At 43.4% G+C, this 18,119-nt stretch overlaps 1 protein-coding gene across 1 annotated transcript in view; it reads left to right on the forward strand.

Moving 5' to 3' along the window:
• IGDCC4 (immunoglobulin superfamily DCC subclass member 4) overlaps positions 1–18,119 on the forward strand; it is a 125,521-nt gene that overhangs the window by 69,564 nt on the left and 37,838 nt on the right. Inside the window, exons 2-5 of the mRNA XM_070953469.1 lie at positions 4,413–4,536; positions 6,390–6,640; positions 8,783–8,924; positions 9,873–10,006. Of these exons, the coding sequence (XP_070809570.1) occupies positions 4,413–4,536; positions 6,390–6,640; positions 8,783–8,924; positions 9,873–10,006 (651 nt within the window). The remainder of the gene's footprint in view (positions 1–4,412; positions 4,537–6,389; positions 6,641–8,782; positions 8,925–9,872; positions 10,007–18,119) is intronic.

An 18,119-nucleotide genomic window follows, 5' to 3' on the forward strand; every position in this document is an offset into this window, starting at 1 on the left:
ATTAACTGATGTGATAATTTGTGTAGATCTCATTTTTTCTACGTGTTTCACTTTTCTTCTTTATACTGTAACTGCTATTCTAATTTATAAATCCTTCATAAAAGTTATTGCATTACATTCTTGATTAAATTATCTTTCCATTGATATATAATTTTAGGGTACAACTACTCCAAAAGAAAGTGGTGTTATTAGCTAGTTTTAGAAAATACACTTTTCCCAAAAGGTTTCCACAATTTTGGCCACTACTGTAAAAGTATCTTTAGTTTCTGGAGAACAAATAAATCTTGCAAAATAATCTCAGTGTATTCAGACAAGGAGAAAAATTGGGCAGCAGTGGTTTAAAGGAATTAATTCTGCTAGTTTCTTTATGTTCCATCAACAATCAGGAATTATCATTTGGAGATTTCAATACCAAAGTGATGAAGGGCGAGTATATTAAATACACATATTTTACAGGTGAGGTGCCCTGAGGCTGAGTGAGAGATCAATGGATTGTAATTATTATTTTTTTTTAGTATGCTGTAAAATGATTCTCAGGAAAATCTTTCTAAAGGGTAAAGACACAAATTGGACAATACAAAAATAAGCAATTAGGACATGACTAATAGCATGTTAACTGGAAATGTCGAAGAGCAGCTGAGTTGTGTCACTCCACTTTTTAAAAATAAAAAAGGTCCATTTTACAGCTCGGACCGATTGAGGCTCAGAGTTATTCAGCTTGCTACGAGTTGAGCAAATACATGTGCATAAATTTGTAGCCTTCTGGATTGTGGTTGTGGTTTCTGTTGAACCACTGGGAACCGGTTGCTGAATTTTTTGCAAATTAGGAACTGTAGAATGGAGTTTATGGTTGATGTTTTCTGGCAAAATACTTGGATAGGATGTTCCCGTTGTGAAGTTTCCAAAAGATGCCCTAATTAATTCATGAGCCAAACTTCAAAAGAAATAGTCATTTATTAGGAGCACCATTTCGGCAATATTCGGATGCAGTTAGAACTAATCCCACGTAGATTTACGTTCCCCTATGACCCTGTCTCTCCCCTCCTCTCTGGCCATGTCATAAATCACATTCTCCAATTAACCACTTTGGCTGGCTGTGAAATCCAACACCCTCCTTCTGATTGCGGTCAGGAAGAATGTATGGAATGCACTTCAGTTAGGGAAATCAATCAGCTCTATCAGTTCTCCCTCCCTCCTGCTCATGGCAACTTGAAAGCTTTGCAAGTTGACACCCGTGATGGTGAACCTATGGTACATGTGCCACAGCTGGATGCATAGCCCTCTCTGCGGGCATGCTAACTATCACCCAGCTCATGTCCACTGCACATGCATGTGTGCGCCTCCCGCCGAAAAGCTGATTTTTGGGATGTGCAACGAGCGGGACGCATGCAGGAGATGCATGTGCATGCACAGGGTTTGCACGTGCATGCGCAGGGGCAGGGGGAGCGTGGTGGGAAGTAGTGTGCATGTTCCGGAAGTGTGGAAGCAGGTCTGTTTCTGGCCTCCGGAGGCCCTCCGGAGCCTGGGGGAACCCGTTTTTGCCCTCCCAAAGGTTCAGAAAGAGCCCCTGGAGCCTGGGGAGGACGAAAAATGAGCCTACCGGAAATATCAGAAGTCTGAAAAATGGCCCTGTTTCCGGCCTCTGTAGGGCCTCTGTAGCCCAGGGGAAGCTGTTTTTGCCCTCCCGGAGACTAAGGAAAGCCTCTGGAGCCCGATGAGGGCGAAAACATCATGTTCCCCCCCCCATTGTGGTGCAGATTGCTAGAATTTTTGAATCCCACTCCTCGTGCGCATGCACAGGGGGATGACATGCACATGTGTGGGAGGGTTGTGCATGCACGCACGGGGGCATGCACAATGCATTATGGGTGCCAGCACACACGCATGCACACATGCCTTTGGAAGAGAAAAAGGTTAGCCATCACTGTGTCACTTTGTCAAAGTGACAAAGACAGGGTTAGATTTATTCAGAAGAAAGAAGGGGAGAGGGGAGAGAACTTTTTTGAAAAATTTCTCTTCGAGCAACATTTCCAACTAGTAGCTGCACCTGGTGGATCTTTATTAATCTCAGAAAGCTAGACAGGAGAGACCTCATTGGGGGGAGCTGGGATCCCAAGGGATGCAGGATGAATGGGAAGCCAAAAAAAAAATTCTTGGAAGAAGACAGTGATTTAAAAAAAGCCTCTGGCTCGTTGCCAAGAAAACTATTCTGGGTGTGACCGTTGATGTCATCAGAAGCCGAACTTGAATGCGCGCGAGAGATTTGACTTTATTATACCGGCTGGGGTGAGAACACCTGTCCAAAGTACAAGGGTTATTCTGGAGTTGCATCAGCTAAAAGATTCTTGGCAAGCAGGCCTGGGAAAGTTCTCTCTCTAGTTGAAGGAAAATATTTTTAGGCTGGTTAGGTGATTACTTAACCTACCGGTTGCCTCTTGGGAAAAAAAAAAGCACCTTTGGCATATTTCTAAAATCTGCTTAAATGGAATCAGCATATAAGACAAAGACAGAGACAGAGGCTCTTTGGGGAGAGTGATAAAAATAAAGCCAATAAATAACTCCAGCCTTGTGTTAAACAACTATGTGGGTCACCGCAGGAGACAGGAATTCTAGGAGGCCAAATGCATAGAATTCCTTCTGTTGGGTTGGTAGAATACAGACAGGTCTTCTTTCTTTTTCTTTCTTCTTCTTTTTTCTTTCTTCTTCCCTTCCATGCACCTCATCAGCGTGACAAAACAGTCACCATGAGTTCTTGGAGAAAAAAAATACAGAAATGTGTTGGGCCAACTCTACCATAAAAGGGTGAACGCCTCGAATATAGAATAATATTCTATTATTTTCTTCCTATCACCCATCTCCTCCCACTTATGACTGAATGACTGTAACTTTCTTGCTTGTATCCTTATGATTTATATTGATTGTTTCCTAGTATGATTTGATTGCTTATTTGTACCCTATGACTATCATTAAGTGTTGTACCTTATGCTTCTTAACGAATGTATATTTCCCTTTTATGTACACTGAGAGCATATACACCAAAGACAAATTCCTTGTGTGTCCAATCATACTTGGCCAATAAAGAATTCTCTTCTCTTCTCTTCTCTTCTCTTCTCCATTCCAATATCTATTCTATTCTATTCTATTCTATTCTATTCTATTCTATTCTATTCTATTCTATTCTATTCTATTCCATTCCATTCCATTCCATTCCATTCCATTCCATATTTTACCAGGGGTGAAATCCAGCAAGTTCTGACAGGTTCTGGAGAACCGGTAGTGGAAATTTTGAGTAGTTTGGAGAATTGACAAATACCACCTCTGGCTGGTGGTATTGCAATATCCTTCCCCCAGGAGTAGGGTGGGAATGGGGATTTTGCAGTATCCTTCCCCTGGAGTGGGGCGGGAATGAAGATTTTGCAGTATCCTTCCCCTGCCATGCCCACCAAGCCACACCATACCCACCAAGCCAAGCCCACAGAACCGGTAGTAAAAAAATTTGGATTTCACCACTCCTATTCTATTCTATTCTATTCTATTCTATTCTATTCTATTCTATTCTATTCTATTCTATTCTATTCTATTCTATTCTATTCGTTGGAAGGAACCTCAGAGGTTTTATGGTCCAATCCCTTGCTCGAGCAGTAGACTCTTATCACATTTCAAACAAATGGCTGTACAGTCTCTTTTTGAAAGCCTTCAGTGATGGAGCACCCACAGCTTCTGAAGACAAGCCATTCCACTGGTTGATTGTTCTCACTGTCAGAAAATTTCTCCTTAGTTCTAGGTTGGATCTCTCCTTGATGAGTTTCCATCTGTTACTTCTTGTCCTATCTTCAGGTGCTTTGGAGAATAGGTTGATCGGATCCCCTCTTCTTGTAGCAGTGTGCTCTCTATCTCTCTGTCTCTCCATCTCTCTCTCCATCTTCATCTCCATCTGTCTCTTTCTCTCTCTCTCTCCATCTTTCTCTCTCTCTCTCTCTCCATCTCCATCTTCATCTCCATCCCTCTCTCTCCATCTCTCTTTCTCTCTCTCTTCATCTCTCTCTCAGCCCCTCCCTCACCCCCTCTCTCCAATAGCATGCCTCGTTTTTATTTGCAAAGAAATCATTTACCTACTTGTCAAGAAAACTCCACTTTTTCCCCCAATGAGCCCTTATAACAGAATAACAGAATTGGAAAGGACCTTGGAGTTCTTCTCCTCCAGCCTCCTGCTCAAGCAAATAATTGGACAACGTTTGTCTCTTCTTAAAAACCTTGATCTGTGCTTACTCAACACACTGAGCTGGAATGGGCCTGCTGCGTTTTGATTTATGCACTTGTGAGAATTTGGCCCATTCGGACCAGTTCCGTAGACTGTAATTTTACAAACCATGGGTTAACATGAGTTGGGGGGTTGTCTCATTTCTCTACAGGAGAACCCTCTCGAGTGCAGGCCTTGGAGTTGAGTTGCGGCTCTGGAACTGGACAAATGACCCTCAACCCCAGTGAGATGTTGGAGCTGAGTTGCAGTCTGTTTCCTGAGGTCAGCCCTTTGAGGTAGGTCCGGTCAAGAAAAAGACACTGTCAGGATTCCAGGAATCCTGCTTTATTGTTTTAGGGCAATGTTTCTCAACCTTGGCGCACCTTAAGACCTGTGGACTTCAACTTTCAAAATTCCCCATGCATGATTGGGGAATTCTGGCAGTTGAAGTTCCCAGGTCTTTTTTTAAAAAAGTTTTTTATTAATAATACAAAATTAAAAAACATTGGACATAGATATGACATCACTGGTTCCAAGCATCCTCCGTCACTTTACAATAATATTAGTACTCGTATAAATATATAGTTCTTTAGCTTTGTTCATTATTTAAAGATAATATGATATTAATACTTTTTCCCTTATTTCTGTATATTTATTCTTCTCTTAAGCATACATTTATCTATAATAACATCTATATTTTTGTTCTAACACTATACATTTGTCTTGGCTACCCTCTTGTTATCTATCCAATCATAAAATTGTTCCCAGATTTTGTAGTACTTAGTGTCAGCGTTCCAGAAAAACCCCAACTCCAAGTAAAGACGCAGAAGCAAGCATTTTCCAAAGTTCTCTTTACTAGAATAGGCAAACTGGCACATCTGGGAAAACCCAAATCTGAAAAGCCCGGGTTTTCCTTCAGTAAGTCAAATCTCCCAAAACCATCCTCTTTCCCCCCCAGTCGATCACATGCTCCAATCAATCTCCGTTCCATCTCAATCCAGCCCCCTGACCACTTCTTCTCCAGATGCCAGACCGTCCTGACCTTGACCGACAGGAAGAATGCTATTATGTCTACTAACAACCCCTCTCCTTAATCCCCCCTCCTACTTTCCCACACACGAGAAGGTGGCAGCATTGGAGCTTCCGGCCTAATATGGCTTCCAAAGCTGACACTTATTTTTGTTTTTATCCTTGAGTTCCAAAGTGAGTCTGTCCATTTCTGCACAATTAAAGACTTTCAGTAATATTTCCTCTTCAGTTGGAATATCTTTCTCTTTCCATTTTTGAGCGAAGGCTATTCGTGCCGCTGTGAGTATATGCAGTAATAAATAATTTGTATCTTTCTTATATTTTCTTTCTGTAATTCCCAGTAAGAAAAATTCTGGTTTGGAAGTTCACGGGTCTTAAGGTCAGCAACTGTTCTGACCAAGGCTCCCTTAACAAGCAGGAGGCAGGAATTACTGGCAAAACCTCTTTTATTTACACAGCTGTGAATTACGTTCATTCACAGTCAGCAAGGTTTGTCCAAACAGTTTTTCAAAGGAATATTTCTCAACACACCTTATCTCATTTGGCAAGCTGCCACGTAACTTGTTTCCAACCACAGTACAAGGCAAAACTTGGAACAAAGTCTCAGAGTCACAGAATGAACGAATTGTTTCCTGCAAAAGCCCACTCCCTGTTCTCTCCTCTTTTGTTTCCTATGGGAGGGGCCAATCACCTGCAAAGTGTGGCTTTACTCCCAAGTCGACCCTGCTTTCTGAGTTGTTCTTGTCTTCTGGCAGCTTTGTACATGCGCGCACTGGGAACAGGCTCCAGTTGTTCCTCTGTCTCGCTGCTGTCTACCTCCCTCTCTGCCTCCGATGCAGAGCCCTTGTCTGAGCTTTCCCCAGCTTTCAGGACTGGCCCAAGTTTCTCCCCAACCTCCTCACTGTCTGACCGGCAGGCCACAACACCAACGTTGAGAAACATCAATGTAGGGTAATAATGACAGAATCTTGAAAGCTCGCTAGAGTTGGTCTCTGCTCCACTTATACCAAACAAAATCAAGGCAGGGTTGAGTTGAGCTTCTTGCACATTCTTGGTTCTCAGCACTGAGTAATCTTTTCTCTTCCCTTGTCGCTTCCTTGCTCCCTTTCTTCTTCCTAAGGCTAGGTCTCCGTTCCTTTCCATCCGGTGAGCAGTTTTCCAATATTATGTGGAAGAAGAACGGGCATCCGCTGAGAGAAGCAGACAACCTCCGTGTCCTCCCCAATGGTTCTTTGTTGATCGCATCAATCGAAGCAGCTGTGAAACACGACAACCACTCAGGAGGCTCCAGCGTGGAAGGAAATTATTCTTGTACCACTCAGGGCCCGTTTGGGTCCGTCACTGGCCAAACTCTGATGCTCCGAGAATCTTGTGAGTAACTGTCCTCTGCAATTTGTTACAAGAGCCTTTCAAGCGAGCAGCCGAATCAGATGAGGAGGAGGTGTGGGAGTCAGGGTCAGCATCAAGGCAACCTGAGAGCTCCGAGGGGGAAGAGGGTATGGAGCTGTCAGAGAGAGAGAGACAGAGGCAGAGCCTGGGCCGTCCATTAGCTCTCAGATGGGGAGTCAACAACCCCCAAATCTGGAGGTGGCTGATGAGGAAGAGGTGGAACAGCTGGGTCCAGTGCCTGACGCGCAGACACAGAAGGCAGAGGAGAGGAGAGCAGTGGAAATCTATGGGCTGATCCTTGGGACGGAAGAGCCACCGCCCTAGCTCTGGGGATAAAAGGCAGGGGGGCGGAGATGAATAGGTGTGGCAGACAATTATTAATCTCCCTGCCAGACAGACTTGTTAGCCTGAGGTGAGAGAGAAATTTTTTGCTGGGACTGCCGGCGCTCCTAATAAAGGAATCTTTTGAGTTAACTTCAGAGGGTTTGTCGTATTTGGTCAGAACAACTGGATCTCTGTTTATTTAATGATCAAAATTCGGGCGCTTGACAACTGGTGTGTATTTATGACAGTTTGCAGTGTCCCAGTGGTCATGTGATCACTATTTGTGACCTTCCCAGCCGGCATCCGACAAGCAAAGTCAATGGGGAAAGCCTGATTTGCTTAATGACCACAGGATTCACTGAACGATGGCAGTCATTCGCTTAACCCCCATGGCAAAAGGTCACGGTGCATGCCTCGTTTAACAATCACCTCATCTAGCAACAGAGGTTCTGGCCCAGTGGTGGGTTGCTACCGGTTCGCCCCGGTTCGGGAAAACCGGTAGCCGCGGTGGCGGGAGGCTCTGCCCACCCGCCTGGACGCTTTTGCGCATGTGCAGAAGTGTTACGCGCATGAATGGGCGCGCACCCACGAGCGAACCAGTAGCGACAGGTTTTGAAACCTGCCCCTGTTCTGGCCTCAATTGTGGTCATAAGTCAAGGACAACCTATATAGGAAGAAACACAACCGTTTCAATAAATCCGGATCACATTTCATTCTAATGGCCCATGCATCATTTATGTAAGCGACTTATCCATAGAGCCTATTTTATTAATCTGCGTCCATTAGCAAAACTTGTTTGACAGGTTAAATAGCCAGGCAAGGAAGCGAAACCCGTCTGAAATTTGATACTCCCTCTGCTAGCTTTAAAGGACAAAAAATAGTTTCTTGTTGTCCAAGGAAATGTACACAGTAAAGTAAATCTCCTGATTTGAGTGAAATTGGCGTTTTATTTTCACGGTCTTCATAAAAAAAAAAAAACTGTACCCAATTTACAGAGATTGTGCCATCCAAACAAGAACCTCCTAAGGAATTCATTTTTCCCCCTCTCCTTAAAGTATTATTGTGGATTATGGATTGATTGATCGGTCAATAGGCGTATCAGAATGCAAAAGATAAGACAACAGGAAAACAGTGGTGGGTTGCTACCAGTTCGCCCCGGTTCCGGCAAACCGGTAGTGCCGGCGGCGGGAGGCTCCTCCCACCCACCCAGATGTCATCAAAAATGCTCTGCGGATGCAATAGCGAACCGGTAGCTCCGGGATTTGAAACTCACTACTGGGGGAAACCACATGCAGCAAGAAGAGTAAAAGGCAGAATGAAAAGAAAATATTTTTGTATCATTCCTATAATTTATCCCAAGCAGACCCAGTTCTCAATTATTCTGTCTTATTCAGAGAAAACGCAATTTTATATGTAATGTTTGATGTTTGACCATACCCAAAACAGGTTGTTTTAATAAGAATCCTTCTTCAATTCGAAGTCATCCCCAAAATTAACCCTATTTTAAAAAAATATTTTTTAATATTCATATTTTGGTGCTTTGTATTGTAATTTTCCTTGAATAAACTAAATATTCTACCAAAAAAACCACCCGCAAAGCAATTATCAATAGTAGGTCAACTTTGTCTAAAGCCGGATTGTTCTTCTGCTTGTAACTCATGCCTCCCTTTTTCTTTCTTTCTTTCTTTCTTTCTTTCTTTCTTTCTTTCTTTCTTTCTTTCTTTCTTTCTTTCTTTCTTTCTTTCTTCTTTCTCTGATCTCCTGTCAATGGTTATCCTCCCCTCCACCCTCCTACTACAGCCTTGCCTCCATTTTTCCAACATCCAGAACCCCAATCTGTGCCAGAAAATGGCATGGCTCGTTTTGAGTGTCGGATCAAAGGTTTGCCTGCTCCGGTCATCACTTGGCAGAAAGACAAGGAGGCTGTGCCTTCAGAACCAAGGTAAATTATGCAGGGCTCACTCATTGCATCAAACGCAACAGAGTTAGTTAAATTGGAGCTACTAAGCCTCACTGGTTGTGGCTTGCAAGCTGTGGTCTATGCCTAAGCTTGATGCCTGAAGGTAGTTGTGTCAACTGACAGGCTTATCTCTGGATTGTCAGAATGGTCCAGTGTGTCTATCTATGACCAGCTCTAAGAAACTCATAGAGGGATTAGAACACAGAACAAGGAGCCTTGGTGGCACGGTGGTTAGAATGCAGTACTGCAGGCTAATTCTGCCCACTGCCAGGAGTTTGATCCTGACTAGCTCAAGGTTCACTCAGCCTTCCATTTGTCTGAGGTTGATAAAATTAGGACCCAGATTGTTGGGTGCCATAGGCTGACTCTGTAAACCGCTTAGAGAGGGCTGTGGGACAATATATAAGCCTAAGTACTATTCAGAGGTGGTATTCAGCAGGTTCTGACGAACCAGTAGCAGAAATTTTGAGTAGTTTGGTGAACCGGTAAAGATCACCTCTGACTGACCCCGCCCCCATCTATTCTCTGCCTCCCAAGTCCCAGCTGATCGGGAGGAAATGGGGATTTTGCAGTATCCTTCCCCTGGAGTCGGGTGGGAATGGAGATTTTACAGTATCCTTCCCTTGCCACGCCCACCAAGCCATGCCAATCCCACCAAGCCATGCCCACAGAACCGGTAATAAAAAAAAATTGAATCCCACCACTGGTGCTATTGCTATTAACATAGAATCATAGGGCTGGAAGGCATCTCAGAGGTCTTCTAATCCAACCCCCTGTTCAAGGCAGGAGACCTTCTACACATGGGGAATGGAAGTTCTAATTTAGCCTCCAGATCCTGTATCATCTTTGCTGCACTTGCTAGGGTGTTCTTGTGTTTTGACTTGATCCAGCGTAGGAATTGATCTTTCCTCTTCATCCTTGGGCTCGTAGGTTCATCGTCCTTCCACATGGTGTCCTGCAAATCACGGATGTCCAGGAAGGAGATGCTGGGGCCTACCGTTGCGTGGCAACCAATGCAGTAGGAAGTCGCTACAGCCTGGATGCTCCCCTCACTCTCTTGAAAGGTACATTCTACAAATTTGGGAGCGGGGCAGGGTGGATGAATTACGGGAGGCTATCTCTAAAGTTTCTCTCTTTCAGTCTCAGATGCTTCCATCTGTTGCATGGATATAACGATCCCAGCAAAAAATTTTGCAAAGGGTTTTTGAGATAACTGACTGGTCAGATATTCTAAAGCCAGAGCGAGCAGCTTATAAATGGCTGAAGTCTTCTCAATAAGGGCTGGGGACCCAAAGGATAAAAAATATTGGATGAAAATCTGAATTTGGCTAGGAGAAATGGCAAAATAACGAATAGACTTAAAACCAGAATTGTTTTTGTTGGGTATCTTACTAGAAAAATACAATAAAGGAAATACATACTTGATTTTACACGTTTTAACAGCAGCAAAACCTGTAAACGTATGTACAAAATTGGAAAAATGAAGATATCCCTGCGGAGGAAAATGTAATAACGCAAATATTAGAATGTGCCGAGATGGATAGATTAACCATGAAAATTAAGAATAAGGAGGAAACAGAATACTTTTTAACATGGGAGACATTTTACCAATGGCTAGAAAACAGAAGCAGAAGTTAGAAACTTAAAATTGAAAAGAATGTTTAATTAAATAATGTAAGGTGAATAATTAAGGATAAGCAAATATTATTATTAATATGTTTTGATGATACTTGTTATAAATAGCATTGTTAAAATTTTTGTTATCGTTATTCAAAATCGATTGTGCCCAGACAACACACTGTCAATGTGAATATTGAGTTTTATGTATACCGAAGAAAAATGTATAAATAATATATATATTTTTAAAAAACAATAAGGACAGGGGACCAATTGGTGAAGCACTGGGATGCAGGTGACAATTCAGGGTTGGATTTAAAAATGAGATTAAGAGTAGGAGACCCATTGGAGAGAAAGTGCTACCAATTGCACCATAAAATTCTCCCCAGATCCTGCAAACCAGCTCCCAAATTCCACCACCAAGATTTAGCTACAGGTAATTCTGGACCTAAAACTGGTTGTTTAATAACTGTTCAGAGTTCCGACAGACTTAAGCTACTTGCAACTGATCCTCAAAGTTATGACTGCCACCTTCCCGTTTCCTCACCGTCGTATGATTATCTTTCGGGTGCTTCGCCATTGGCTCATATTTATAACCAGTTGCAGCATCCGACAATCAAGGAATCACAATTTGCAATTTGACTGGTTTCCGGTGCCGTATGCCGGTTTCCTGGGGGGAAAAAACCCCACCTATTCAGAGAAGAATGGGATTCGCTTAACAATCACATGATCCACTTTAAAACTGCAGTGACTTGTTTTATAATCATTGGAAAAACCGTCATAAAATCAAGTCTGGTTACGTGATGTTTTGGCTGATGACTGCAATGACTTAAAAATCTGGGCTCCATTATGGTTGTATGTTCGTGCCAAGAAAATGACAGGGACCCCATGTTTTTTTTCTGTTTCCGAAAGCATTTAATTGACAACTGCAGTTTTAAACTGTCACCAAGCCCTCCGAGGGAAATGTATTTCTCACATTTTGCTCCCTCAGCTTCAGTGCAAAAGCAGACAGAATATGGATGAGAAGACACATCTGTGCACGCTGAATGCTCGGTTTGGCTGTTTTTCTTGTCTGGCTGTCTTTTTAAAGTTTGGGACCTCGGAAAGGGTTGACATCTTGACATCTCCAGCAGGTGGCTAAGCCGCATGCTGGCTTGCCTTCTTTCCAAAGCCATCAGGGGTGGCCAAGGGCAGCTGATCATGGAATCTCTCTTCTGCAAAAGCAGCCTTCCTTGTACAAACACAGTTTAACACACAGACGCACAACTGCAGAGATTTGGCGAGGTTTTCTCCAACGTGGATTTGCAGACTGATCAGAACTTTCTTTCAGGCATGATTAGACTATTAGATGATTAATCATTATTACATGATTAGAGGCCCGGAGGCTAAAACCTATGAAGAAGAACGGTTGCAGGAATTGGGTACATCTAATCTAGTGAAAAGAAGAGCTAGGAGTGACATGATAGCAGTGTTCCAATATTTGAGGGGCTGCCAGAAAGAAGACGGGGGGGTGTCAACCTTTTTGCCAAATCAGCTGAAAGCAAAATAAGAAGCAATGGGTGGAAACTAATCAGGGAGAGAAGCAACCTAGAACCAAAGAGAAATTTCCTGACAGTGAGAACAATTAGTGGAATCATTTGCCTTCAGAGGTTCAGGGGTGTCAAACTCGCGGCCGGATGCATCATGTGCTGACCCCGACCCCGCCCGGTTTAGCGAAGGGGGAAAAAGTCCTAATACAGCTAAAACAGTGGTGGGTTGCCCCTGGTTTGCACCGGTTCTATAGTACTGGTAGTAAAACCGGCGGGAGGCTCCACCCACTGACCCTGATGTCATAAAAACGCTTCTGCGCATGCACAGAAGCTTCTGCGCTGGTGCAGAAGAGCACTTGAGCGAAGTGAGCACGTGCGCACGGCCCCGTTGCGAACCGGTAGTAAAGGTAAGTAGAACCCATCCCTGGGCTAAAACATATGAAGAAGGGTTGCAGGAACTGGGTATGTCTAGTTTGATGAAAAGAAGGACTAGGGGAGACATGATAGCAGTCATCCAATATCTCAGAGGTTGCCACAAAGAAGAGTGGATCAAGCTATTCTCCAAAGCACCTGAGGGCAGAACAAGAAGCAATGGGTGGAAGCTAATCAAGGAGAGAAGCAATTTAGAACTAAGGAGAAATTTCCTGACAGTGAGAACAATTAATCAGTGGAACTGCTTGCCTCCAGAAGTTGTAAATGCTCCCAACACTGGAAGTTTTTAAGAAGAGATTGGACAACCATTTGTCTGAAGTGGTGTAGGGTTTCCTGCCTAAGCAGGGGGTAGGACTAGGAGACCTCCAAGGTCCTTTCCATCTCTGTTATTCTAAACAATTCTAAACGTCACGTGACGACGACATGACGACACATGTTTGACACCCCGCTCCGTTAATGGAGGCTTTTAAGAAGAGACCGGACTGCTATTTGTCTGGAATGATATGCTTGAGCAGGGGGTTGGACTAGAAGATCTCTGAGGCCTCTTCCAACTCCGTTATTCTGTTCATACAGTTCTTGGCAACAATACGCAACTTTCGTCCCACTTCTGAGTCCAACCATGTCTCCCCTCCAAGGACTAACCAACCCTGCTGAATTTTTTCCAAGTTCATAATCCTCCAGCTGAAGGATGCTCCCATCTTTTCAGTAAGTTGGACCTCATTCTGAGCAATCGCAGGAGTTGTCATTAATGAATGAATGAAATGATTCATCCAACGGAATCTTCACCCTTACCCAACCTACGGCCTTGCCCTAAGCCTTAATTTATTTTTGGAAGAACTCCCCATGGCTCCAGAGAATTATTGCCTGCTGTCTAGGAAAATGTGTACTGGCCTGGAAATCCTACCCTACCACATCAAGCAGCAAGAGAAACTTCACTAATTGGAAATCAGGATTCCTAACCCAGTTTCAAAGACTTCCCCGCTGCAGTTTTAGGCTGAAATCCTCAGCAGTTACTTAAATCTTTCCTCCTGCAGCTGAATAATGATATTTTGCTTGTACGACAGTTGCAAAATCAAACTCATGTTGTTAGAATGTGGTCAGTTTATACAGAAATCGTCATTATTTAATCACATATCAGGGTAGACTCCAATGTTTTTCTTCATTTCCATCTACCCTTCATCCTTTTCCTACACCTTTCTGTAAATTTTTTTAATTTTATTTTAGAACAAACAACACAAAAATGAAAGGAAATAGGACCTCTTCTGATTCATTCTTTCTCACCATATCTCAAAGAATAAGTCAAAAGAGATTTGGGGCAAAAGCCCAATTAAAATCTTTTCCAGTTAAGCTTGCTGAGCTTTTATTGAGTTTCAAGGAGGCTGTGCAAATCTTTTCTTCTCCGTGTATTACACACAGTGGCAACGATTGATTTGGGGATTTCAGCCATTGTTAGACCGAAACAAAGTGGGAAAAAATTAGTATAATACGCAGAACACAGAACAAAGAATAACAGAGTTGGAAGAGAACTTGGAGGTTTTCTAGTCCAACTCCCTTCTCAGGTAGGAGACCCTATACCATTCCAGATATACCATGTCCAGTCCTTTCTTAAAAACCAGTGATGGAACAGACACAACTTCTGGAATTAATTGTGATTAATTCCACTGATTAATTGTTTTACAACCTCTTCAGTCGAAGAGGTTGTAAAAAAAATGCTTTTAAAAGGCTCTGATGGTCCCAGCTCAGCCACACGATCATCAGAAGCTTTTTTTTTACTTTTAAAAGCATTTTTTCGGCCAAAGAAAAAATGCTTTTAAAAGTAAAAAAAAAAAAAGCCTCTGATGATTGCGCAGCTCAGCTGGGCGGCAGGGGAGCAGGGATTTTTGCTACCAGTTCTCCCAACAACCTGCCACCATCGCTACTGTATTGGGCGATCCAGTCTGAACTGGGAGTATTTCACCCCTGCCGCAAATATTGGAAGACTTCTATCATGTCACTCCAATCCTTCTTTTCACTAGATTAAAAGGTAAAAGTAAAGGTTCCCCTTGCACATATGTGCTACTCGTTCCCGACTCTAGGGGGCAGTGCTCATCTCCGCTTCAAAGCCGAAGAGCCAGCGCTGCCCAAAGACTCAACGCCAAAGGCGCATGGAACGCTGTTCCCTTCCCACCAAAGGTGGTCCCTATTTTTCTACTTCCATTTTTTACGTGCTTTCGAACTGCTAGGTTGGCAGAAGTTGAGACACGTGACGGGAGCTCACCCCATTACGTGGCACTAGGGATTCGAACCGCTGAACTGCCGACCTTTCGACTGACAAGCTCAGCGTCTTAGCCACTGAGCTACCGCGTTCCCTTTCACTAGATTAGGCACACCCAATTCTTACAACCGTTCTTTGTGTGCTTTAAAAAAAAAAGGTCTTTGTTTTGCTTCTATGGATGGGTGGCATGGATGCTTTTTTTTCTCTTGGATTAAATGCTATTTTAAAGCCGAGGTTGAAAAGGTCATATTGTGGTGTTTTCTGCCTTCCTGGTAGCAAGGATTTGAGCAGTTGTTACACACAAGGCAGATGTTACACACAAGGCTGGGCAGACTGCTCCGTATTAAGTTCCAGACATTTTTTTAGGAATCTGCATTCCAAAGCAGAATGAGACTGGGAGGGGCCTTTGCAAAGAGATGTTTTCGCCAACCCAGGAAGAAATGGAAAAGTTGTGGTTGAGGGGCAGAAGATGGTTGGTGTTAGAGTAACCCTGGTCAGATAATGTTCTTCACCCGAACATCAAGGTGTGACACATGAAACCTCTGGTTAAGTTCTCCGATTCTTGTCCTCAAGTTCAGAGTCTTTTATGTCTTTGAAGCTACCCTTGGAAATATGTCAGCTATGTCTGTAGGCATTCCAGAACCCGACTATAGCTGACCAGAGAAGTCTTCTTCATTTTGCAAGCCAGTTAGATTAGATTAGATTAGAATTCTTTATTGGCCAAGTGTGATTGGACACACAAGGAATTTGTCTTTGGTGCATATGCTCCAAATAAGTTTATTAAGTAAGTTTATCATCTTACTTAGCAATAGCAATAGCACTTAGACTTATATATCGCTTCATTGTGCTTTTACAGCCCTCTCCAATAGTTTACAGAATCAGCCTGTAAACCCCAATAATTTTGGGTCCTCATTTTACCAACAATGTTGGATCCTCATTTTACCGACCTCGGAAGGATGAAAGGCTGAGTCAACCTTGACCCTGGTGAGATTTGAACTGCCGAACTGCAGCTAGCAGTCAACTGAAGTAGCCTGCAGTGCTGCACTCTAACCACTGCGCCACTTCTGCCCTCTGGAGAAATTGAGGTCAAAGCTCTCAGTCCTTTAGTTTGGGGTGACTTTGATGGGTTTTTCAGCTGAAGGGGTTTTCCTTTGTACATCCCATTAACCTCTTCTTCCATTAGCAGAAGGCGAGTCATTTCATAAAAGTCAATATTATGAATTAAGTCAAGAGAAATTACATAGAGATATTTAATTTGCTAAATCCAATCTGGTGCCGGAATTCAATTTGTCCAAGCGCTGCATGAAGGTTTCGATGGAAATATGGTGCGTCCATATTTTAAATAGATTATATCATGCATTATATTGGTACGGATTCTTTTACATTGTTTATTGTTTGTTTCCGGAAGCCCCTAAAGAAATATAAACAGGGAGAGCCTGCATTCCAGTACTGTGTGCCCATCTGCCCTCCATTGCTTAAAAGGAAAAATGAAGTAGAGCTTCACCAGTTGGGCTCCTGACCAAAGGTTTATTTATTTATTTTATTTTTTATTTTTTTTTAATTTCTATACCGCCCTTCTCCCTGAGGACTCAGGGCGGTGTACAGCCAAAATTAAAAAACATGTAGGACAAATATTAAAAAACAATTAAAAGATATATAAATTTGGCCCAATTAAAACTCATTACCAATTAAAACGTTTAAAACATTTAAAAACAATTTTGCCCTCTGTTGAGGCAGTGTCTCCTGCTTGTTCCAATATTTGAGGTTTGTTTTCCAGTATGTCATGGGAGATGTCATTGGCATGGCTAGTCTAATGAAGAGAAGGACCAAGGGAGACATGACAGCAGTGTTCCAATATTTGAGGGGCTACCACAGAGAGGAAAGGGTCAAGCTATTTTCCAAAGCACCTGAAGGCCAGACAAGGAATAATGCATGGAAACTGACCAAGGAGAGATTCAACCTGGAAATAAGGAGAAATTTTCTGACACAGGGAGCAATCAACCCATGGAACAGACGTTGCCTTCAGAAGCGGTGGGAGCTTCATCACTGAAAGCTTTCAAGAAGAGACTGGACTGCCATCTATCAGAAATGGGGCAGAGTCTCCTGCTTGGACAGGGGATTGGACTAGATGACCTACAAAGTCCCTCCCAACTATGTTAATCTGTTAATGTGATCAAATGACTCCATGGTGGTCATTCTGTCAGAACTCCCATGACATGCCACCAGAAGATACCAGAATAACAGAGTTGGAAGGGACCCCGGAGGTCTTCCAGCTCAAGCAGGGGACCTAAACCATTTCAGACAAGTGGGTCTCCAGTCTCTCCTTAAAAACCTCCAGTGTTGGAGCACCCACTACTTCTCAAGGCAAGTCGTTCCACTGACTTGCCTTTAATTGTTCTCACCGTCAAGAAATTTCTGCTTATTTCAGAGATGGTTCTCTCCTTGATTAGTTTCCACCCATTGCTTCTTGTCCTGCCCTCAGGTGCTTTGTAGAATAGCTTGACTCCCTCTTCTTTGTGGCAGCCCCTGAGATATTGGAACGCTGCTATCATGTCACCCCCATTCCTTCCTTTCATTAAACTAGACATATCCAGTTTCTACAACCGTTCCTCATGGGTTTTAACCTCTAGTCCCCTAATCATCTTTATTGCTCTTCTCTGCACTCTTATTATAGAGTCTCAACATCTTCTTTATATTGTGGCAACCAAAGCTGGATGCAATATTCCAAGTGTGGTCTTATAGACTTATACCAAGGCATTATAAAGTGGTACTAACCCTCGACATGGCTATCTCTACTCAGTGGTGGGATTGAAAAATTTAACAACTGGTTTACTGGGCGGTTGCTGGGTGGGCGTGGCCAATGGGGGCACAGCTTACTCGGCCTCCTCTACCATGGCGGGAGTGAGGGCGTTTTTGCCCTGCCGAGGGTCTGGAGACTTTCCTCGAGCCTCCAGGAAGGTGAAAATGGCCTCCCCTGGGCACTGGAGGGCCTCTGGAGGCTGGAAACGTGCCCGTTTCTGGACTTCCAGTAGGCCCATTTTTCACCCTCCCAGAGCCTCCACGCGGGCCCTGCACTTACCTCGCATCCAAAACGGGCTGCATGGAGACTCCTGGGAGGGACGGGGAGGGGTGGGAGGGGTCAGCCAGTCTTTGGAACAACCTGTTCGGCAAATCAGATTAAAATTAACATCCGGTTCGTCAAAACTGGTCTCAACCAGCTGAATCCCACCCTTGCCTCTACTTTCTTCCTACCCCCATGCTTTCTCCTAGAGAAGAAAAGAAGGCAGCTTTGCATGCTGCTAGTTCTATTCCGACACTCTGATCTTGTACAAATATTTGACGCAG

This window comes from Pituophis catenifer, unplaced genomic scaffold (assembly GCF_029215685.1).
Source record: "Pituophis catenifer annectens isolate HBS135680 unplaced genomic scaffold, rPitCat1.0.hap2 SCAF_14, whole genome shotgun sequence".
In the NCBI taxonomy this organism is placed as follows: domain Eukaryota; kingdom Metazoa; phylum Chordata; class Lepidosauria; order Squamata; family Colubridae; genus Pituophis; species Pituophis catenifer.